This window comes from Eretmochelys imbricata, chromosome 17 (genome assembly GCF_965152235.1).
Source record: "Eretmochelys imbricata isolate rEreImb1 chromosome 17, rEreImb1.hap1, whole genome shotgun sequence".
Classification (NCBI taxonomy): Eukaryota; Metazoa; Chordata; order Testudines; family Cheloniidae; genus Eretmochelys; species Eretmochelys imbricata.
Genome location: NC_135588.1, coordinates 19790675 through 19815235, shown reverse-complemented (window position 1 = coordinate 19815235; position 24561 = coordinate 19790675). Strand labels below are relative to the sequence as shown.

Genomic DNA, 24561 nt, shown 5'->3' with positions numbered 1-24561 from the left:
CCTGGCCTGGGAGGCTAGCCTCCAGCCCCTCCCCTGCTCTTCCCCCTCCCCCGCAGCCTCAGCTCACTGTGCCATGGGTGCCATGCTCTGGGCGGTGGGGCTGCGATCTCCTGCCGGGCAGCGCAGCTGCAGAGCCGTGGCTTGACCCGGTGCTCTGTGCTGCGCGGTGGTGTGGCTGGCTCCAGCCGGGCAGCGTGGCTGCCTATCCTGGTGCTCCGGGCAGCACGGCTGTAGCACCGGCAGCCACTGGTGCGCCAGGCAGCGCGGTAAGGGGGCAGGGAAGTTCAGGGTGGTGGTCAGGGGGTGGGGGTGTGGATAGGGGGCAGGGCGGTCAGAGGGCGGGGAACGGGGGTTGAATGGGGGCAGGGGTCCCGGGAGAGCAGTCAGGAAGGAGGGGGGGGAGTTGGATGGGGCGGCGGGGGGTAGTCAGGGGCGGGGGTTCCAGGGGTGGTCAGAGGACCGGGAGTGGGGGTGGGGTTGGATGGGGCAGGAGTCCTGGGGGGCCGTCAGGGGGCGAGAAGCAGGGGGGGTCGGATAGGAGGCGGGGGCCGGGCCACACCTGGCTGTTTGGGGAGGCACAGCCTCCTCTAACCAGCCCTCCGTACAATTTCGGAAACCCGATGTGGCCCGCAGGCCAAAAAGTTTGCCTGCCCCTGAGATAGATGGTACTGAGCTTCATTATCATGTTCCCATTACACCTCTGGCGTTTAGGGCAGCGATGAAACTCCTCCACTCCTGTCTGTCTCTGGCAAGTCTTTCAATGGTTCTCCAGCTGTGCCCCAGGTTTTCCAGCTCGGCTTCCACAACTCTTCGCCAGATTGTTTTTGGGTGGCCTCGTTTTCGCTTGAATTCAGGTGTCCATCTTATTGCTACTTTGGTGACGGAATCAGCTTGGGCAGGACTTTAATTTGGCTTAGTATAATAGGACTGGAGCTTCAACTAGAACTTCAAGGCAAAGAAGTCTGACTGTTGAAATATGAGGATGCAAGTAGGAGGCAAGGCTGGAAAGCCTGGGCCCCAATAAATCAATGGGAGATGCATGCGTGTGTGAAGGCATAACTCCATCTTGGTATTGGACTGTACATCTGAGAGAATGCGTTTGTAATGGGTGAATTCCTGAATCGTTGAAATTCTGTCTCACATATTTATCTGTTGAAACTGTTTGTCTGGTTAAGTACCCAGTTACCATCCAAGGATAGAGATCCATGGACAGGTTTTCAATGATGCTGCTCACCTGCAGCCCGTACTGGCTTCAATGGGAGTTGCAGCTGCTCAGCACTTTGATAATCAGCCCGCAATTGTCCCAGCCAACAAGAATGACAATTAAAACAAAACTAACCAAATCCTGAAGTCATTACTCATGCATAGCTCCCATTGACCGTTCTGCAAGTTTGCCTGAATAAGGGATTAGATCCCAAATGATGTAAATAATAACATGTGAAGATGAAAACCAATCCTAAAGGTTAAGGTTATTATATTTTTCTTATTATTTTACTCACAGCAACCAATTCTAGTCAAACCTTACCCAAACAATACAGCCCAAATTAAACGGTGGTACAGATGGAAAGCTTCTTTGCCTGTTGGATGCTCTCCTTGCTGCCTGTCAATAATGTGGTTCAGAGATATCTGTGATCGCTGACCCATAGATTTGGCTTTCCCAGTCTGACAGCTGTTGCACAAAGCCACGGTTTGGTCTCATGTTTGTTTTGCATTTCTGGATGTATTTCCAAGCCCCCTACAAATACAAGTAAAGACAGGGAGAAGACTCAGGAATATGCTTATTGTGTATTGTCCAGCTTACAATTACTTCTAAGTCTTAGAATGATTAATAACACCTAGGAGCATCACTCATGGCCCAGGACCCTATTGTACCAAGTGCTGAGCAAATACAGAACAAAAATGAACCAAATCTGGTATCTGGACCAGTAGAGAAAGAAAAGGACACAGTCAATTACAAGGTTTTTTTAACCTTCCATTTTTAGTAATACACAGTTAGACCTCTGAAAATAAGAAGTACCAAGGCAACTGTCTGAGGGAAGTAGTATTATGATATGGAGCCTTTCTCCAGTCCATGAAGATCATTAGCTTGAGTCCAGCTCAGTAATGATCAAAATTCATGATCAAGTGATGGCTGTCCAGTTGCCTAGGAGAAAGGAACTGGAGGTCTCAGTCTAGTTTCCATGGGATAGGTGTCAGTTTCACTAAAGCCGTTGACTCTACTTAGCAGCCTCAGCAGTGAGGCTAAGGGCTGCATGGAGACTGAAGTACTTCTCTCCTAGAGGTGGTCTCTGCAAGGCAGGGGTATAATGGTGAACCTTGCACATGGAGCAAAGAGTCTTTCCCCCTGTGTTTCTACCAGGGATTTGGAATTAAAATTATGTTATGGGGCTTCGGAGGGTTCAGAGGGCAGAGACTGTCTTTTTGTCCTGTGTTTGACCAGCATCTAGCACAAAGGAGCCCTGGTCCATGACAGGCTCCTTGGAGCTACTACAAATCAAATAATAACAACATGATTGCTTCACCATCAAACTGTTGCTCATTTGGGAGCTCTTGGCTTAACACCATGTCTCTCTTCCACACTCACCTTGGGCAGCCTTAGTATCTTTGTTCCCTTAGCCCTCCCCTGCCTCAGGACCCAACTCCAGTGCTGACCTTTGGTTGAGTGGCCAGAAAGGGCCTATGAGAAGATGCAAACATTACCTTCCTCTATGGAAAATAAATGTGTTATGATTCAAACAATACATTCAAAGTCCTTCAGTACCAAGGCGATTGATATCTTATAAATACCTACAGTAAAGGCCAAATCCTGATCTCATTGAAGTCAATGGCAAAACTCTCATTGCTGCTGAAGAGCCAGGATTTGGCCCTCTGCCTCCCAAGCAGAGGGAGGATCTTACGTCTGCTTCCTTAACCATAGAACAGCACAATACCCCAGTGACCATGCTGGCTAGTAAAAGTAATTTCCTTGAGATGTATTTAAAGTGACACAAGCAATCAAGTCTGTATGCGAAACACATGAATTTTTCCTGACCATTCACTAACAACTGCACTGGATTGTAATGTACTAGTTTTGGGGAGGCAGAACAATCTACCATGGGTTGGTCTCCACAGCAAACAATTGGGGCACATCCTTTTACACTGAAACCTTAGTTAACATAAGAACAATGTGGCCATACTGGGTCAGACAAATGGTCCATCTAGCCCGGTATGCCCTCTTCCAACAGTGGCCAATGCCAGATGCCCCAGAGGGAATGAACAGAACAGGTAATCATCAAGTGATCCATCCCCTGTCACCCATTCCCAGCTTCTGGCAAACAGAGGCTAGGGACACCATCCCTGCCCATCCAGGCTAATAGCCATTGATGGACCTATCCTCCATGAACTTATCTAGCTCTTTTTTTGAACACTGTTATGGTCTTGGCCTTCACAACATCCTCTGGCAAAGAGTTCCACAGGTTGACTGTGCATTGTGTGAAGAAATACTTCCTTTTGTTTGTTTTAAACCTGCTGCCTATTAATTTCATTTGGTGACCCCTAGTTCTTGTGTTATGAGAAGGAGTAAATTTTTTTTTTACTTATTTACTTTCTCCACACCACTCATGATTTTATAGACCTCAATCATATCCCCCCTTAGTTGTTTCTTTTCCAAGCTGAAAAGTCCCAGTCTTATCAATCTCTCCTCATATGGAAGCTGTTCCGTAACCCTAATAATTTTTGTTGCCCTTTTCTGAACCTTTTCCAATTCCAATATATCTTCTTTGAGATGGGGTGACCACATCTGCACGCAGTATTCAAGATGTGGGCATACTATGGATTTATATAGAGGCAATATGATATTTTCTGTCTTATTATCTATCCCTTTCTTAATGATTCCCAACATTCTGTTGGCTTTTTTGACTGCTGCTGCACATTGAGTGGATGTTTTCAGAGAACTATCCACAATGACTCCCAGATCTCTTTCTTGAGCGGTAATAGCTAATTTAGACCCCCATCATTTTATATGTATAGTTGGGATTATGTTTTCTAATGTACATTACTTTGCATTTATCAACATTGAATTTCATCTGCCATTTTGTTGCCCAGTCACCCAGTTTTGTGAGATCCTTTTGAAGCTCTTTGCGGTCTGCCTTGGACTTAACTATCTTGAGTAGTTTTGTATCATCTGCAAATTTTGCCACCTCACTGTTTACCCCTTTTTCCAGATCATTTATGAATATGTTGAATAGGACTGGGCCCAGTACAGACCCCCACCACTATTTATCTAGTTTGACCTCTGGGAGTACAAACACAGTAGTAACACTCACTACTAATAGAATACTCGTGCAGAATGCAGACTGGTCCTAATTCCAAAGTTCAAATGCAGGCCCGTGGAGTGTTATTAAAAGACACTACATACAATGTCACGCAGATACTGTAGGAAGCAAATGTAACACAGTTACACTGTGTGGTTCTATTTGTAAATTACACAATTACATATTGGTTCCCACCACATTATGCACTACATAGCTAGGGATTGGTATGAAACAGAACAAACCTGGAGGTAATTTGGATCAGATCTGAACTTCAGGGTAGACTCTTATCTCCATAATTAGGGCCCTACAAAATTCACGGCCATGAAAAATGTGTCACGGACCATGAAATCTGGTCTACCCCAGTGAAATCTGGTCTTTTGTGTTCTTTTATCCTATACTGTACAGATTTCACAGTGGAGACCAGCATTTCTCAAATTGGGAGGGGTCCTGACCCAAAAGGGAGTTGCAGGGGGGTCGCAGTATTACTACCCTGATTTCTGTGCTGCCTTCAGAGCTGGGGGGCTGGAGACTGGTGGCTGTCAGCCGGGCGCCCAGCTCTGAAGGCAGCACCCGCCAGCAGCAGTGCAGAAGGATGAGTGGCAATACCGTACCAGGCCATCCTTACGTCTGTGCTGCTGGCGGCTGCTCTGCCTTCAGAGCTGGGCTTCCAGCCAGCAGCTGCTGGTCTCCAGCGCCCCAGCTCTGAAGGCAGCGCCGCCGTCAGCAGCCGCACAGAATTAAGAGTAGCAGTGTTGCAACCCCCGCTCCCCCCCCCCACAGACTCTTTTAGGGGTCAGGACCCCTACAATTACAACACCATGAAATTTCAGATTTAAATCGCTCAGATCATGACATTTATGATTTTTAAAATCCTATAATTGTGAAATTGACCAAAATTGACTGTGAATTTGGTAGGGCCCTATATATAATGAACCAGGATATCCTAGTTATGAATATTCCTGCAGTGTCAGGCCTCTTTCTTCATCTATGATGTACCTGCCATCATTCTGCAGCAAGACAGTGCCAGAGCCCTACCTTGGGCTACTGGGTCTGATTGTAGTGTAAAATGCTAACAATCTTTTTCAGTGGAAAAAGCAGAGAAGCAGCAGCTACCTAAAGCTGCATGACAGAGGTTCTCCTGTTCCTGGACTGGCACTATATGCTATTACACAGTGGTGATCTAGAGCATCAAAGCAGCGGTCCAGCTATCCCAAAGTGCTAATTACAGCCATCTGGATTGTTTGTTAGTTTCAGGTAATTAGCTCGGAATGCTGTTACACAGCAGGGTTGTTACACAAATGCACTGAACTCCTCTCAGGCTACACTACTGAAGTTGCTGAGTAATGTCCCCCTCACCAGATAAAAATCAGGATTTCTTATAGCAATCAGGAGCATAATTAGGATTGCTTAAACTTAATGAAAAGGAGGACTTGTGGCACCTTAGAGACTAACCAATTTATTTGAGCATAAGCTTTCGTGAGCTACAGCTCACTTCATCGGATGCATTCAGTGGAAAATACAGTGAGGAGATTTATGTACACACAGAACATGAAAGGTGAAATGGTATTGCATGGTTTCTTCTGGATGTCTGATACTGGAGACCAACAGCCTAAATCTCCAACCTTCCTATGATTAATTCCTAATCAAACAAGTAATCAGTGGGTCTCTACACACACTAGTTACTCATGTGAGTAAGGGTTTGGTAGGAGCATGTTCTCCCAGTGCAATTTCTTTTAACATACTCATGTCTCCAGATCCCTGAAGCCTCACTAAAGCATTCCAAGACTTTTGTACAAACTGGGTCAAAGACCTAATTGAAAGAGCAGCTTGAGTATATTTCACTGCTGCAGTCCAGCAAGATTGTCTATTTGAATCATCCCATAGGAAAGCTTCGTGCAACAGGAATCTCAAGCATTCAGCCTGTTTCACTATGGGCAGCCTGTGGTGGGGGTGCTCTGGCGTAGATGTATTTCTGTTTAGACTCGACAAGATGTTAAAAACAAAAACGTTGATCACGATAAAGGGAAAAGTCAGTTATCAGCCTTGGACTTTTGCACTGTGGGCGCAATAAGCTAAGTGTTTTAGTAGGGCTCAGCGTGGGAGGGCATGATAGTGATAGAACTGTTATCAGTCTGTGGGAGCAATCACATCCAATATTAGTGGGGTAGGTCCGTAGGTTCCGATGCCTGTGCAGAGTACACAGCAAGTCTCTATTATTCCGCTGGCAAACTCATTCTGCAATTACTCTTTGATGTGCCTTGCAGGGTAAGAAGCCTCATTTTGTGTTGCAAATGTTTACACAAAAAAATGGGCCAGATCCATGCTCAGCTTCAGGACAGTTTGGATTCAAATACTGTACTCAACTTCCAGAAGAGGGGCTCCTTTTCCAAACACAACCAAGACTTTTAGCGGGAATCACTTCAAAGGCATGGAGGAGATTGGATACCACTGATACCCTGGTCTGCCCAGAAAAGGCAGAATGAGAGACAGACCTACCTTTTCAAAATGCTGGGACACTGAGTAAACCGAGGAACATCCTGGAGTTTGGGGATAAGCAATCAATCTAGTATATAGCTAGGTACTTCTCAGCCTTCACTCAATATTTTTCTGAAGACTTGTGGAGCTACGGAATGAGGGGTTGTCAGGGTTCCCTCCCCACTCGGAACTCTGGGGTACAGATGTGGGGACCCGCATGAACGACCCCCTAAGCTTATTTCTACCAGCTGAGGTTAAAAATTCCCCAAGGCACAAATCCCTTTTGTCCTTGGACGGTATGTTGCCACCACCAAGTGATTTAAACAAACATTCAGGGAGGGCCACTTGGAGCCCTACCTCCCGCAAAATATCTCCCCAAGCCCTTACACCCCCTTTCCTGGGGAGGCTTGAGAATTATATCCTAACCAATTGGTTACAAAGTGAGGGCAGATCAACCCCCCGTGGGTCTTAGGACACTGAAAATCAATCAGGGTCTTAAAAGAAGAATTTTATTTAAAGAAAAGGCAAAAGAATCACCTCTGTAAAATCAGGATGGAAGATAACTTTACAGGGTAACAAAAGATTCACAAACACAGAGGAACTCCTTCTAGGCTTAGTTCAAAGTTACAAAAAACAGGAATAAACCTCCCTTGAGCAAAGGGAAAATTCACAAACTAAAACAAAAGACAATCTAACATGCCTTGCCTGGCTTTACTTACTATTTTTGTAATATTAGAGACTGGTTCAGGATTGGTTGGAGGAGATGGATTTCAGCCTGGCCTCTCTCAGTCCCACGAGAGAGAACACCCAACAAAAAGCACAAACAAAGCCTCCCTCTCTCCAGATTTGAATGTATCTTCTTTCCCCACTGGTCCTTTTGGTCAGGTGCCAACCAGGTTATTTGAGCTTCTTAACCCCTTACAGGTAAGGAGGAATTCTAGGCTACCCTTAGCTGTATGGTTATGACAGGTGTGCTGGTCCTTTAAGGTTGAGGAGGGCACCCCTCCTAGACTAGTGCAACCCTATTCTGGGTTTCCCTAGAACAATATCTGTGGGTCAAGGTATGTGGTCTTGGGGAAGCAATCTGGGATTTTAAAGACAGCCATGCTGCTAACCTCAGCTTTAGGGCACAAAGCCAGAGTTCCACAAACAGCGTGGACTGGACTTCCTATATCCCTCAGTAGTAAGGGACAAAGCCAGCTCATGGTAGCTCCCAGACTCAGAAAGTCTCTCTCTCTCTCTCTGAGATCCAGGAGAGCAGAGTTGCTTAGATTTGTAATCCTTCCAGTAAGTCATGTTTGTAGTCCTGGCTTCTGGGCGGGTCTGTTGGCAAACAGGGGAGGGTAGATACATATCACTCGCCACGCAGATTCTGAGCTGCATTCTCACAGGCCCACCCAGGAATCAAACCCAAGTCTCCTCCTTGATATTACAGATATGTCACACAATGTATTCAGGGAGTCTGAATTAAAGCACAGGTTATTTGCTCCTCCTTACTACACACCTCAGAAGAGTTCAGAAATAGAAATGTACAGGAGACCAAGTCGCTCTCTGCAGAAAGCAGAAGTGCCAATGTACCTTTAAGGGATAATGGGATGAATGCATGAGGAAGGCCATTACTGCCGTGCTGCTCCGACTTAGACCCAGGGTAGAGAAAACCAGAACTGCTCCAAGAGCCATCTGAGCATCTAAACAAAGAAAAGTGCATTACAAATTAGTGTCTTGAAAATCAAAGCCAGACAACTCTCCCCACTCCTGTTATTTTTAAAGTGAATTTCTAATGCTGGTGAAAGGTGCCAGATAAATAGTCCCAGAGACACAAGCCCACTTAAACCACTGAATAGGTACAGCTGGGCAGTGTCAGGACACGTTTCCCTACACTGCCCCAGAAGGGTCCGTCCCATCGCTATAGGATGGATTGGGTTAAGAAGTTAGCTTTTGGACCTACGTTAGCCTAAGTGTGGATGAGTATGGAAAATTGAAGTTGCTAGTGTGAGAAGTTAGAGATAAGTTGGAGACAGAGTGTTATGGGAAAGGAAGAGTTAGCAAGGATAAGATGCAGGGTCATGTTACTGTTATGTTTTGGTTATAACTAGTTTAAGCAAGGTTTTTAATGAGTGTTTTTGAGAACTGTGAATGTTTTATTAAAATGCTATCAATATTTACAGTGTAGGAAGGACATTGGTGCAGATGTTAATTTAAATAATATGTAAAATAAAGAGCCAATAAGGAGCCCACAGCTGAACAGGGGATAGATCCCACTCTAGGGAGCACAAATGACTAATAACAGAGACTTGGTGGGATAACGCACATGACTGGAGTACTGTCATGGATGGTTATAAACTGTTCAGGAAGGACAGGCAGGGCAGAAAAGGTGGGGGAGTAGCACTGTATGTAAGGGAGCAGTATGACTGCTCAGAGCTCCGGTACGAAACTGCAGAAAAACCTGAGTGTCTCTGGATTAAGTTTAGAAGTGTGAGCAACAAGAGTGATGTAGTGGTGGGAGTCTGCTATAGACCACCGGACCAGGGGGATGAGGGGGGTGAGGCTTTCTTCCGGCAGCTCGCAGAAGCTACTAGATCGCACGCCCTGGTTCTCATGGGTGACTTTAATTTTCCTGATATCTGCTGGGAGAGCAATACAGCGGTGCATAGACAATCCAGGAAGATTTTGGAAAGCGTAGGGGACAATTTCCTGGTGCAAGTGCTAGAGGAGCCAAATAGGGGGGGAGCTTTTCTTGACCTGCTGCTCACAAACCGGGAAGAATTAGTGGGGGAAGCAAAAGTGGATGGGAATCTGGGAGGCAGTGACCATGAGTTGGTTGAGTTCAGGATCCTGACATAGGGAAAAAAGGTAAGCAGCAGGATACGGACCCTGGACTTCAGGAAAGCAGACTTCAACTCCCTCAGGGAACGGATGGGTAGGATCCCCTGGGGGACTAACATGAAGGGGTAAGGAGTCCAGGAGAGCTGGCTGTATTTCAAGGAATCCCTGTTGAGGTTACAGGGACAAACCATCCTGATGAGTCGAAAGAATAGTAAGTATGGCAGGCGACCAGCTTGGCTTAACGGTGAAATCCTAGCGGATCTTAAACATAAAAAAGAAGCTTACAAGAAGTGGAAGGTTGGACATATGACCAGGGAAGAGTATAAAAATATTGCTCGGGCATGTAGGAATGAAATCAGGAAGGCCAAATCGCACCTGGAGCTGCAGCTAGCAAGAGATGTCAAGAGTAACAAGAAGGGTTTCTTCAGGTATGTTGGCAACAAGAAGAAAGCCAAGGAAAGTGTGGGCCCCTTAATGAATGAGGGAGGCAACCTAGCGACAGAGGATGTGGAAAAAGCTAATGTACTCAATGCTTTTTTTGCCTCTGTCTTCACTAACAAGGTCAGCTCCCAGACTGCTGCGCTGGGCATCACAACATGGGGAATAGATGGCCAGCCCTCTGTGGAGAAAGAGGTGGTTAGGGACTATTTAGAAAAGCTGGACGTGCACAAGTCCATGGGGCCGGACGAGTTGCATCCGAGAGTGCTAAAGGAATTGGTGGCTGTGATTGCAGAGCCATTGGCCATTATCTTTGAAAACTCGTGGCGAACGGGGGAAGTCCCAGATGACTGGAAAAAGGCTAATGTAGTACCAATCTTTAAAAAAGGGAAGAAGGAGGATCCGGGGAACCACAGGCCAGTCAGCCTCACCTCAGTCCCCGGAAAAATCATGGAGCAGGTCCTCAAAGAATCAATCCTGAAGCACTTACATGAGAGGAAAGTGATCAGGAACAGTCAGCATGGATTCACCAAGGGAAGGTCATGCCTGACTAATCTAATCGCCTTCTATGATGAGATTACTGGTTCTGTGGATGAAGGGAAAGCAGTGGATGTATTGTTTCTTGACTTTAGCAAAGCTTTTGACACGGTCTCCCACAGTATTCTTGTCAGCAAGTTAAAGAAGTATGGGCTGGATGAATGCACTATAAGGTGGGTAGAAAGTTGGCTAGATTGTTGGGCTCAACGGGTAGTGATCAATGGCTCCATGTCTAGTTGGCAGCCGGTGTCAAGTGGAGTGCCCCAGGGGTCGATCCTGGGGCCGGTTTTGTTCAATATCTTCATAAATGATCTGGAGGATGGTGTGGATTGCACTCTCAGCAAATTTGCAGATGATACTAAACTGGGAGGAGTGGTAGATACGCTGGAGGGCAGGGATAGGATACAGAGGGACCTAGACAAATTGGAGGATTGGGCCAAAAGAAATCTGATGAGGTTCAATAAGGATAAGTGCAGGGTCCCAATGTACAGCTACAGACTAGGGACCGAATGGCTAGGCAGCAGTTCTGCGGAAAAGGACCTAGGGGTGACAGTGGACGAGAAGCTGGATATGAGTCAGCAGTGTGCCCTTGCTGCCAAGAAGGCCAATGGCATTTTGGGATGTATTAAGTAGGGGCATAGCGAGCAGATCGAGGGACGTGATCGTTCCCCTCTATTCGACGTAGGTATGGCCTCATCTGGAGTACTGTGTCCAGTTTTGGGCCCCACACTACAAGAAGGATGTGGATAAATTGGAGAGAGTCCAGCGAAGGGCAACAAAAATGATTAGGGGTCTGGAACACATGACTTATGAGGAGAGGCTGAGGGAACTGGGATTGTTTAGTCTGCAGAAGAGAAGAATGAGGGGGGATTTGATAGCTGCTTTCAACTACCTGAGAGGTGGTTCCAGAGAGGATAGTTCTAGACTATTCTCAGTGGTAGAAGAGGACAGAACGAGGAGTAATGGTCTCAAGTTGCAGTGGGGGAGGTTTAGGTTGGATATTAGGAAAAACTTTTTCACTAAGAGGGTGGTGAAACACTGGAATGCGTTACCTAGGGAGGTGGTAGAATCTCCTTCCTTAGAAGTTTTTAAGGTCAGGCTTGACAAAGCCCTGGCTGGGATGATTTAATTGGGGATTGGTCCTGCTTTGAGCAGAGGGTTGGACTAGATGACCTCCTGAGGTCCCTTCAACCCTGATATTCTATGATTCTATGAAATGTGTGTGACTTAGAGGAGGAAGTTAAGAAGGAATTTGGGGGAGTAGAGGAGTGTCTCCCCACTGATCACATGGGAGGGTTTGCCCAGACCGGATTTGCTGGGTCGGCGTCTGTGCTCCCAGGCACCCAGCCCGTGGCTCAGGTTTTAAGAGGGAAATGTGTAACTGACCTCCCAGAAGGGAGCAGTCATACAACTGACCTCTTGGGAACAGAGAGAGGGGTGACAGAGGGTATCCCAATACAGGTCCCACTTTTGCAAAATGCTGTTCCTAATGTACTTGTGAAAACTAACTCTGTCTCTTTAAGACAGGATAAGAATCCTACTAACGACTTGAGTGTCAGTGAAAATGCTAATGACCCACCTGAGAAAGGGGAGGAGGAAGCAATCTCCCGGGCAGGTAAAATTCACCCAGAAACTAAGCGAAAGCTGCTGAGAGAAGGAGGTGGGGAAAGTTCCAATGTTTGGAGTGAAAATTACAAAGAAACCCTAGAAGGGAGGGTGGATTTTTTGTATGGGCACAGCTCTGGAGATGGAATGCAGCTCCATAGGGAGCCGGCCAGTAACAGCAGTAACAGCCAGCACAGCAGAAAAACCATAACAAACCTAGACTGCTGTGTGGAAGGGGAAACTGAGGCACACCATCTCATGGCATTGGTGGCTAAATGCCAAGACACTACACTCCAAAGGTGTTGAGATCTGCATTATGTTAACAATGCTACACACAAAAATGTTTCCTGGCAAAAGAAACACAGAGCTTTGCAAAAACACCTGTGGATGACACTCCAATGTTTGGTAAAACTTGGGATTTGTAGAACCATGACCTAAGGAGGACATCAGGCACACTGCCTTTGTATTTGTCAGTGACTAACCCTCTGACAGTAATCTGAGGGGGGAGGTGTGACACTATGCCCCATATTCTTCATAGAGATATGGTTCTGATATGATTATGGCATAACTAAGTTGTATTTTATGCAAGATATGTCATGTGAGGTATCATTGAAAAGGTTATGATTCACTGAATGTGATTATCCTATTTTTATGCATGTATCATTTTTGTATCTAAAGTTAGGAATATTGTCTAGGCATCTATTACAAATGTGTTTACACCAGGGGAACGCCCACTAGGCAGAATGCAATCAGTTTAGATTGCTGGCTGGAAAGGGCCATTAGGGAGAACAGTAAGTCTTGGAAGATGCTAATCTCCCATCCGGGAGCCATTCTGGGAGGCCTTCCCGAGGACCTTACAGACAGCCTCTGTCTCATGGCTGCTGTGGTCCTATAGAGACATGTGACCAAGTCACCTGGTACTGGACTCCATGATAATACAAGTGTTTTTCCACTGACTGGGGCATGGGAATAAAAGTGGGAGACAAAGGTTCTCGCCATACGTAAAACCTATTTAAGGCAGGGGAGTGACATCATCGTAGTTCGTTCTTCACTGACTCCCCGCCCAAAAAAGAAGACTGCTGAAAACACCTGAGAAACAAAAGACTTGAACTTGGGGGAAGGGCTGAGCCCAGGCTAGAGGGTTTACTCGCCTGTAAAAGGAATATCTGGAGTTTTAAGCTGTTAGCAAGTGCAGCTTGCCTTCAAGAATCTCTGCATTCTGCCTAAAACAACATTCAGAGTGAGAATTTGCTACTTATAACCACTTTATTTAGCGTATTAAGCTTAGGCTGCGTTTTTTGTTTTATTTGCTAGGTAATCTGCTTTGATCTATTTGCTATCCCTTATGATCACTTAATAACTATCTTTTGTAGTTAATAAACTTGTTTTTGTTTTGTCTAAAACCAGTGTGTGGAAATCATAACTTGGGGCAGAAAGCTGTGTATATGCCTCTCCACTTTGAGGGAGGGGGCGAATTTCATGAGCTTATGCTATACAGTTCTCTGTGCACCGCAAGATGGTATAATTTTGGGTTTACCCTCTAGAGCGGGGTGCATGCCTTAGGAACTGGGAGGTGCCTTAGCTTTGCCTTCCCATGCAAGGGCTGGTTAAGGAACCTGTGTGCGTAGTGCTGCACCTGAGTGTATCCCTACCTGTGTGTATGCTGGTGAAATAGCAAGCTTTGAGAGCTTAGCAACTTGTCACAACATTACAGGGTAAAAAGGGAGTCCAGGCTGGTGGGTCAGGCAGGCTCAGTGTTACCCCAGTTCCAGGCGGCACCCCGAGAGTGGGGGAACCCATCACACCAGTAAATGGACTGAACACCTCCAGTAAGCAGTGGCTGTTGGGACCATGTTTCTAGGGGTTAAAACTACAAACCTCCACACTCAAAGGAACAGTGTGCACACTTGATAGTTGTAGATCAGAAACCACTCACCTATGAAGTGACAAATGGTGGGGAAAAAGGAAAAAAGATCTGCGTCGGGGGAATCTGCCACAGACACATGAAGTGTTTTGCTTTCATCTGTGAAACTGGAAAGGGAGCGCACAGAAGAGATGTTAAACAGGCCAATAAAGTAGCTCTGCCAAATTCTACTTGCCTGGGGCAAATCAGTAATATTTTATTTGCATTTCCATGAGTAATAACTTTTCATTGTCATCAGCATAGTAAGGAAGGGTGAGTAAGACACTGAGGCTGCATTAGGTGCATAACCAATAGTTCCATTATCAGTCAGCCACCCTAAACTGTGTTGGTATTTATGTATTAACATGACCCTATAGTATGTTTTACCTGGGAGCTTGATGAAGGCAGATAGCTGAAAGCAAGTGTTCTTTCATGTCAGACATGTTTTAGGAGTTTCCTAAATATATAATTAACATACACAGATGCTGCTCCATGTGGTTTCTTATTAAGGTGTTATACACCTTACAAGGTATCTCACCTCACTGAGAAAAGGCTGCAAAACAATGAAGAGGAATTTTTAAGCTATGCAGATGCATTTCACGTAATGAGCAGTGACTCAGAGCTGAGAGTTCTCTGAGATTTTTGAGGGTTCTCTTTGGAGCCAAATACACAAGAAATGCTTGGTTATTAGTAAAACTGGCTGTGCAGATGTAACCAGGCAGAAAGCTATATTCTTCCTCACTCGCTTCATGCTGGTCACATCCTTGCAAAATGTCACTGGGTTTTTGGCTGTATCGAGCTGTAGTTCTAATATCACTCGCCCACTGACTTGAGTGGCTAGTCAAATAGCTTCAGTCATTGACAAATACAGAAAAAGAAGTAAGAGAAATCACACAAAAGGTAAATTAATTACATTTTAAAGCATGTTGGTTTGTAAGTTTTCCTCTTAAATGTTGTTTCAAAATTTAGCATTAGGCTCATTGTGAGGATTGGTGCTAAGTGTTGAACTCCTAGGCCCAGATTAGGTACCTCTGAGGATCTGGGTCCCAGTGCTAAAGATCCCATTCTTGCTCTACATAGTCTCACTTCTTCTGAGTTACGGTAGGCTGATGCAGTAATGAGTCATTGCTTTGCAACCTCTATAGCAGAGAAGTCAGAAGAACAAGCATTAAATAGCTTTAAGTTTATCCCACTACTTCTAATCACCATCCTACTCTGACTGAATGAGTATCTCACAAGGTTCCTGGAAGGTTTCCTAACATGCAGCTTCGATGCAAATCTAACTGGACCATTTGACTTACAGTGTTGCAATCTCCTCTGAGATGTTGACTTGTGCTTTGATTTTCAGATCCTTCTGAATCTGTTGGTCACAGGCCTGTCTGCAATCTCCCATATATAACTGACCGGGCAATATCTCTACAGGGTATGGCTGAAGAGCATCCAGTTCCTGCACAAGAGAAACAAAAGGATCAATGCAGTTGAAAGAACTGTATATCTATTTGCCTTAATCTTAGTTTGTAAAGTTCTTAAACCTGAATCCTGAGAAGAAATGAACCAGTGCTAAGTTTATGTTCTACACCTACATTCAAACAGAAATGGAGTACATTCATTTAATCAGACAGATATTCTGAAGATCAGAAGTTATCTCTAGACTCAGTCAATGAAATTAACATGGTCACTGCCAATGTGGCCCTGCTGGAATAAAAAAAAGAATAAGAGATAGACTATGTCCTTTGTAATGTAGGGAAGAACACTAGTACCTCAGATTAATTAGAGTTTATTAATTACTTGGTACAATGCCAAATGAAACCACTTGCCAAATGGGACTGGCAGATGTAGTGTGACTGCACAACACAACTCCAACTGATCGTTTCTACCAGAGCACGAAAAATTCTGAGCATAGCTTAGCAGCCTACTATTTGGGCAGCATGAAGGCTAAGGACAAAATTCTGTAGCCATGCCAAGGGTGGAAGGGAAGAGAGTTGAGTAGTGACTGTGCACCAGTGTTCACCACTGAAATGCAGCCCTCACTAGGGTGAGACACAACAGATGTTTGACAGCACAAAGCTGCACTGAACAATAGTTTAGAGAAGGCAGATAGGAGAATGCTGTATCTAACTGTAACTGCCGTGAGAATTGAGGTAGATGGAGTGTCAGGCATCACAAAGAAGCAAAAAAGGGCACAAAAACAATTAATTTTCTCCTTTGCAGCTTGTGTGAAATAGAAGAAGTAACAGAAAGAAAAGACATGTTGCAGTGACGTGTCACTACCTTTTATTTTTTTTTTAAGCCTTGCCCTAGATGTTAAAGTGGGATGCTTATCTCTCATGCCTAAGCAGGCTCCAGTCAGGTTAATATTTGGATAAGAGAACGCTGCTGGAAATAATATAAGTGACTCAATATGTGGCCCTTTTCTCCCTGAGTCAATACTGAAAAAAATGTATCCATTTGCTTTGTGATCCTTTGGGATGAAAGCCATTGCATGTAAGAAGTTACTAAAGACATATTATCATTTAAAAAAAAAAAACAACAGTCACAATTTCCGCCAAACATGTTTACCTGCTATTGTTATAATATCTCAGATGAGGATAACTGAAAGAGATTTGTTTAATCTAACCGCACTTTCCGATTAGTCAGTTTCCTCTGTTGTTTTTGTGAGTTTTTCCCCACAACATCAGGGAGAGAAAAATAGATACTTGTGGTTGTAAAAGAACAAAAATTAGCAGAGGGACTCAGGGGCAAGGGTATTACTTGAAATGACTTTTGACTCCTTTTTTAAAATTGAATAGACAGCAGATTGACAGTGTCCCTTTAATTATTACTAGGGAATTCACTGGAATTAGTTGAATGTACATAGAAAAATTCTGTTTATAGCATGAAAGCCTGGCCCTTCTCTCCAATAATCTCACCTGAGGCATCCAGAATATCTTCTGAGTCCTCAAGAAATGGTAGCACGCAGTGAAGCGCTCATACCCTCCTTTCAGGATGCGGACAGGGTGGCGGGTTAATTGCTCTAAGACTCTGGCACACTGGATGGCAGCCCCTACCTCAGCATCTAAGGACATGGAAAAGCTATTATACACGGTTGCTGCAGGGAATCAGATGCGGGAGAGGGTTATTTCCAACAGGCCCTGAGTACTTGGGGTGAAATCCCGACCCTACTGACATCAGTGGCAAAACTCCCTTTGGCTTCAGTGGGGCCAGGATTTCACCCTGATGTCTGAAGAACCTTGAGAGAGCAGGATTAAAAGCTACAATCACTCTCCAGCCACTGCTGCTGTAAGAAAGCCACTGGGAATGTTTCTGACATTCCCTGTGAACCTCTTTTTCTATTGTCACTTTTTTTATTCCTGTGGGGAACATGTTTTTCTTTCTCTTGCTCCTGTCATAGGTCCAGGTATTATTTTAACTCCTGTTATTCTCTGTGGATCCCCTGCAGTGAGGTACACCTCAGGGAAGTACTGCTATTTTAAAACTAAATAATATTCCTGGTTCTTGGGGTGGCTTTTTCTTTGCCTCATTATGCCACCAAACAAAAGGCAGAGGGGACACAGGGATGTGCCTTGGGAAATTTTCCCATCTTTGATCTTAACATGACCCCAAGTGGGGCTAAAAATAGGGGATGTAGGATGTTTTCCTCCCCAGACTCATCTCTGATTGCCTTCAGCTGTATCTACTTTAGAAGCAGTTAACTTAGCACAATGGAAATCTGATTCTGGTTCTCCATCGCATTCCATTTTTCATGTCTCATTGGAGATGATTTTCTCTGCAATAAAACTCTGAAATAAGGTCCCATTTTAGTGTGTACCTAATGAGACTATTCCTGTGAGCAAGTTATGCATGTACCTAAATGTCTGTAGGATTGGCTCTTAGATTTAGAACAGGAGTCTCAATCAGACCGTTTCAAATCAAATTACATGTTTAGAACAACGTACCACAGATACAGAAGAAAAAAAATCAATGAGCTTGATGCAAAGATGAAGGCTTTACATTTTCCAGTGCCTAATGATTTAGTGTATCAATTCTGGGGTGCCCAAGTTGAGACACCATAAAGGTATCTGAATTTCAGAAAGTGCCGAGCACCCGCTCTCTGAAAATCAGGTCTCTTTAAGAAGTCTCAAGTTGAAGCACTCCAAATTGTTTGTCACTTTTGAACATCTAGGCCCAATGATTTTCCTGTACAGAATGGGAGCCCTAAGCCTTTTATTCCATAATGACCTCTGAGCAGACAGGCCATTGCAGAATCAAGGCCTAAAGCTCTGATTGGAGCATATACCAAAGGCAAGGTACGGGTTTGTTCACTTCTTAGGCCTGGTCTACACTAGGAAATTAGGCCAGGATACTGACATCGCTCAGGGGTGTGAAAAACCACACTGTGCTGCTGCATGCGTAGACAAGACTTTCGTTAGGTTTTCTGGAAAAGTTTATCCAGAAAATAGCAACTAGCTGGCTTTTCAGAATTCACAAAGCTACTTTTAAGAAATTAGCAGTTGAAATGTCAACTTTCTTAGCTTTGTCACTTTCAAACTAATGCCTGAAACAAGGTGAAATGTGCACAAAGTGGTTCATATCCTCTTAAAAACATCTGTATTTGCAAAATACTTCTATGCTAACTAGAACTGTTATCGCAACACTGGATAACGGGGGGCAGGGGAGATCTAGAAGCCAGGGCTGTGATTCTGCAATGAGCTGCCATGTCACTACAAGTTCAGGGTCTAAAAGGTAATCTGCCATTTGGGAAAAAATAATTTCAATGTTTCCTGGTATCTTTAAATGAACTCAACAGATGCACAAAGCTATCAGTGCCACGATCTGCATTTTATTCTCTGGGTTTCCAGACCTAAGCATTTGCCACAGAACTTCATCTAATTACTACTCTCATTAAAAGTAAGTCCTATTTTTGTTACTATGATAATGCAAATTCTTCTTTTTTTTTATCCTGAGCTTACTAACAAAAAGAAAGAACTCACTTTGTGAACATGAAGAACTGGATTTAGATCTTGAGGTCTCTGAGGCAGCTTTAGTCCCTAAAAAAGCAATAAATAAACGAACTCAACCCCAGCTGAACTGGGAAAAATAGCCTATTTTCCACTGAAATAATTTTGAAAGTAAAGTGTTCACACATATTAGAAGAGGAGCCAGCCTAGACCCAGGGACCGTGAAAGAAAATCTAGATTTAGAAAGCCTAGAATAGAACATGTGAAATATTATGCCAGACAGAGGCTTATTGATGGTATTTACCAAAATAAAGGCTGTGCACTTAAATATTCTTGTCATGTTATTTGAAACAGCAGTAAGGTAACAAAGGCAAATGAGGAATGAGAGGCATTCACATACCAAGGTGGTGAGCTTGATAGAAGAGAACAGAATACAGCTGAATTGTGAGCTGTAGTAAGAATCTCTTGCTAGCCAGTAAACATACCCTTTTCATCCTTCTCCTTCTCCTCATAATCATCATAATAGGTATCATCCAAAAAGCTGGTTTTGCCATCATACACGACACAATATTTGACACACTCCAGCTCAACTGATTCAGGTACCAGATATTCCCCCATAGGATTCTAGCAAAACCACAAAAGAATCTTATTAGGAGGGGGACTGCATTTTTCCTCATGGAACTATCCCTAGCAATTTCTTCCAAATTACCATTGTACCTTAGTTTGAAGAAAGTGGGCAGAATTCAGAAGTGATGTAATTTACATGTCAGCAAGTGGGTCTGGGTCTAAGTTTATGGGAGAGCTAGGGTGGTGTGTAACTTATATGCCGAGGAACTGCAAGAAGATGTAAGCTACACCAACTCATTCCTGATTCACTGTTGCCTTTCACCCTGAGCAATCATTTACACCAATGTAAAGTGGGTATAACTACTTCAGAATGGTAGCGATTTACATCTACATTGCACGACTGTAAATGCAAAGCAGTGGACAGTGTGGCCTCCTCAGAGTCACCCCTTTGTTTCCTCCTGTCCTTTGAGCATCAGCTTTTCCCCCCAGATCTCTGAATGTGTTTCCCCCTAAGTTAGCAGCCTCCAGCCCTGCAGTATTTATTTATCACTACAATGGTCACCATGGAACTATTTTAGACCAGCTCAACTGTTCCTATTTTCTTGAAATCTTCACCTGTAATTTTTATTGAATGCAGTGATGTTTACCAGTGAAGGCACTTAAGGCTGCGATTTGCAAAGCCACCTAAGGGAGTTAGAAGCACAGTTCCCATTAATAGGACTTGTGTAAATAACTCCTTTAGGTGAATCCCTTAGAGATGGAAAATACCTAGAAGGTCACTTTGTCGGCTTACCTGCCAATACAGTAGATTTTTGAATGCTTTGTCCTCTCTAATGTTAGACATCTCAAGCAATGAGGGTTTCCCCTCAGCCCTTTGTTAGACAACTCTGCAGTGTAATAGCTCTTATTGCTGGAATATTCTTCCTGATATTCAATTTCAATGTCTCCCTTCTTTAGGCTACTATAATCTCACTTTCCCTCTTTTCTACCCTAATCTGCATCAACTCTTGTGGGATAACTTAAACGTTCCAGAATCAGGCAGGGGAGTTCCTCATCCTTTTCGGCTAATTCTATCTCGTTGCTAAATGCTAAATCCTAGACTCATTAGTGTGTGTGTCTCATTAATGATCCAGAGCATTCACCCCTGCTGGAACACAGGGATACAAAAGTGTTCTCTTCCCATGACAGCAAGGGCTGCTGTGCCTGAGAAAGATACCCCCCTGAGAAGCCTAAGTGGTGTTTACACTGCTACTTTCTGGAGGAGGGGCAGCTTTAGCTTGCTGTCAGCTCCCTGGAGCCCTTATGGTGACACTGACCAGGTGATATGCTCATTAGTGTACCCCTCTCCCCCCAACCAGAACAGAAGGTCATGGACAGCACACATGAATGACAAACCCACTTGAAACCACAACTTACCTGTTTAACCCTTCTTGCTGTAATCACATGGCTTTCATTGTACTCATGCTTTGTACGGGCATCTGAAAATAACAACGAAGATTGTGTGAATGGCTTACATAGTGTCTTCAAGACAGAATCCTGCTCCTAATGAAGCCAATGGCAGTTTAGATTGCAAAGAGCTCTACAAATCTTACAACTAGATACCCATCACCAAAATACAGATTGTAAACATTTCTTCATGGGATTCCATGTTTATTGTGCCTATTGACTTTCAGATTAAATGTCTCCGTTTGCAAGCAAAACAATATTTTTTCAAGATGTCAGCTTTATGAATTTAACCTGGGGTCTGAAAATCAAGCTGCATTATTTCCTTCTCATATTTCATCACTGAAATTCTGCAGATTTCTGCAGGACCAAAGATTCTGCAGGACCAAAGTCTGCAGTCCTTGCATGGAGATTGCATAAATGTAATACAGGGCAGAATTTGGTGCTGCAACTGGAATTTAGCAAACAATTCTATTGATGATGCAAAAGCCAGACCAGTATCCAGCAATTTCTCCCATAACTCTATTCCTCTACTGTGCTAACCCAAATAATAGTTACAATTTATTTTGTTATTACATTAAATAGATATGATGGAACACACCCAGAGAGCAAGTGTGTAGAGTATGTAGGTGCCATTTTAATGTGACCACTTTTATAATATGGCAACATTAAAACAATGTCTATGAAAAATTTCTAAACGAATCAGTAGTTCCTATTATAAAATAATATAACTCATTAACATTTATATAGCACTTCATGTGTTCAAAGCATCGTTCAAACATTAACTAATTATTCCTCCCAACAACTCTGTGAGGAAGGCAATATTATCAGGCAAAATTAATCCCAGGTGTAATTAAATGGATTTACGCCAGGTATGGATTTGGCCCATTATCACCATTTGACTGAGGGGAAATTGACTGAGAGCCAATTCAGAGATGATATAAAAGGTGTTGTAAGTTACACACAGGTAAGGTACAGGAGGGATAGCTCAGTGGCTTTAGCTTTGGCCTGCTAAACCCAAGGTTGTGAGTTCAAGCCTTGAGGGGGCCATTTAGGGATCTGGGCCAAAAATCAGGAATTGGTCCTGCTTTGAGCAGGGGGCTGGACGCGATGACCTCCTGAGATCCCTTCTAACCCTGATATTTTATGATACTAAGGTGACTGAAGGGTGTTTAACGTGGTGTAATTTACATGCTGACAGGGTGGGACTGGAGAGTGGTGTGTCAGAGAAAGCAAATAATACAAATCGGCAACAAAGCCGGAGGTGTCTGCTTTCCTGTTACTTGCTTTTCCTGTTATACCCCTTTCTTCCACCCCCCACAGCAAGTAAGTTACACCTACTTAAAGGCACGCAATTAACACTTTCATTTACACCATTTCTAAATTTAGTCCAGAGAGATTAAGTGGACAGCAGCAGAGCAAGCAGTGGACTCAGCATTTTCCCGGATTCCAGACACATGCTCAGTCCTCAAGACAATGGTGCCTCTTCTAAGGCTATGTCTGCACTGCAAATAAAGGTATATTTATTACATTAAGACACCTATTCTGAGAAAGCCACCTCAATGTGAAATCCTAGTGGACACAAGTCAACTCCTGTGTCTTGTCTCAGCTAGGCTTTCACATTGAGATGCTTATCTCCAAATAATTATCTCACTGTAAAACACATCTATATTTGTAGTGAAGACATAGCCGAAGATAAATAGTCTCCCAAATTCTAATAAAAGATGCAGCTACAAAGTAAAATACTAACTGCTATACATAAAATCACAGTGACTCACAAAGACCTCTGGGCACCATACAATCATATGATACTAATGGTTCAAACAGGAATGAGAGACCTATCCCTGTTGCCCTGAACCTTGTACAGTCATTTTACAAAGGGCCTGATTCAACTCATATAATGTCTTCTGCAGTTTCCACAGTATGCATCCGATGAAGTGAGCTGTAGCTCACGAAAGCTTATGCTCAAATAAATTGGTTAGTCTCTAAGGTGCCACAATACTCCTTTTCTTTTTGCGAATACAGACTAACACGGCTGTTACTCTGAAACTCCCATTACAGTTACTAGGCATCTTTTCACTGACTTTTATGGCAGTTGGGTCACTCCCAAAGCATATACAAAGTTTTCCAACAATCTAGTCCCAATAATTAAACAAAAGAATGACCTGTATGACAAATTGCACAACAAAAATACACATCAACACTCTCATTAGCTTACCCAGTAAACAGAGATAGTTAGGCTCAGTTAACCTGGAGAGCTTCGTGGACTGGTTCAAGATGTTGTAAAGCTCTATGGGCTCACAGAGAACCAACCCTGCCATTTTACTTGATGGAAATAATAATTAAAGAGTCAATACATTCTTAAAAAGTGAGTTCTTGCAAAATAACCAAGCTAACATGAAGAATTTACTTTTTATTCATCCCAACTCATCTATGAATGAAAACAATAGCTTTGAGCCCAAGCTTGAGTCCTTAAATCCTTGCCTTCATAAGGGATATTTGCTCCATGAGAACTGCAAGATCAGACTTTTTAAAATATAGGTCAGAATTCAATCTAAAAAAATCTAATTTAAATAGTGAAATATAAAAATGGAATATAATGTACATTGTACAGAGCATCCAAACCTGTGCACATCACTCAGATATGAAACGAACAAGGACAGATCCTATTGCCTAAAATCATACAGACTAACACAGCTGCTACTCTGAAACATTTCTTAAAATTGTTTTCTTGGAGAAAAAAAATCCATGTTCAGTATTTCTATATTTAGGGACTGAGTGGTGCTGAGGCTGACTCCACTGGCAGATGTAGGAGCTCAGCATTTCACAGGATTGGGGCCATGGTCATTAACAATTTATTTCTCAGTAATTTAGAAACATGTGTTTCCCAAGTGTCTGTGTTGTTAGGAAACATAATAGATAGACACCACTCCTGCTGGCACTGGGAGACGGAAAAGCCTGAGATCTTCCTCTGACCAGATCCAACCTTCCCCGCCCACCATCCCCTTGGAGTTTCTCTTTATATTTTGTAAAAATATATGACATCAAATTTCAATTAATACAAAATAGTACTCTGTTCAATGCCACTTCCATGGAGTGTGTAGCAGTAGTACCCAGGGTGTCTGTTGCTATGGCATCAGTTGCCATGGCACCTATCACACCTGTGGCATCCGTTGCCATGGCACCCATGGAGCTTTATTAGCATGACACCTGTGGCATCCGTTGCCATGGCACCTAACACGCCTGTGGCATCCGTTGCCATGGCACCTGTGGCATTTGCTGCCATGGCACCCATGGAGGTCTGTTGTCATGACACCCGCGGCCCCTGCAGCTGTGCCCCCTGTGGTACCCATTATGACTGTCCAGATCGCGCTAGCTCAGGCGGGGTCTTGAAAGCCCTGGGCCCAGCCCCACTCCCAGCTCACCTCCCGGTTGCTACGCAGCGACGCTCGGCCGTAACCAAGGCTGACGTCAGTTGGGGACCACCCCTTGCCCAGCTCTCGCGATCCTTTGGTGGGCGCAGTCTCGCCCGGGCGCG

At 44.0% G+C, this 24561-nt stretch overlaps 1 protein-coding gene across 4 annotated transcripts; it reads right to left on the bottom strand.

Moving 5' to 3' along the window:
- Positions 1-1468: 1468 nt before the first annotated feature.
- STYXL1 (serine/threonine/tyrosine interacting like 1) lies at positions 1469-24560 on the bottom strand. 4 transcript variants are annotated; one of them, XM_077836816.1, is made up of 10 exons: positions 24449-24560; positions 23242-23348; positions 20997-21058; positions 19499-19637; positions 19047-19103; positions 16986-17131; positions 15378-15523; positions 14110-14204; positions 8346-8455; positions 1471-1735 (listed from the first exon to the last, which is right to left on the bottom strand). In XM_077836816.1, the coding sequence occupies exons 2-10, from the start codon at positions 23342-23344 to the stop codon at positions 1604-1606; spliced, it is 990 nt and encodes a 329-aa protein (XP_077692942.1). In that variant the 5' UTR covers positions 23345-23348; positions 24449-24560; the 3' UTR covers positions 1471-1603. The 4 variants fall into 4 exon arrangements, with proteins under 4 accessions (XP_077692943.1, XP_077692946.1, XP_077692942.1 ...); XM_077836819.1 differs by lacking the exon at positions 1471-1735 and adding an exon at positions 13325-13396 and having other exon boundaries at positions 8376-8455; XM_077836817.1 differs by lacking the exon at positions 19047-19103 and having other exon boundaries at positions 1469-1735.
- Between the last annotated feature and the right edge of the window lies 1 nt (position 24561).

What these genes read in the sequence shown, in the direction of transcription:
- STYXL1 (XM_077836816.1), bottom strand. Translation starts at nt 23,344, where the DNA reads ATGGCAGGGTTGGTTCTCTGTGAGCCCATAGAGCTTTACAACATCTTG. An exon ending in TCAGAGGAGATTGCAACACT is followed by an intron (nt 14,205 to 15,377) that starts GTAAGTCAAATG and finishes CTCCCTTTCCAG; the next exon opens with TTTCACAGATGAAAGCAAAA. An exon ending in CATCCCATTATCCCTTAAAG is followed by an intron (nt 1,736 to 8,345) that starts GTACATTGGCAC and finishes TTGTATTTGTAG; the next exon opens with GGGGCTTGGAAATACATCCA.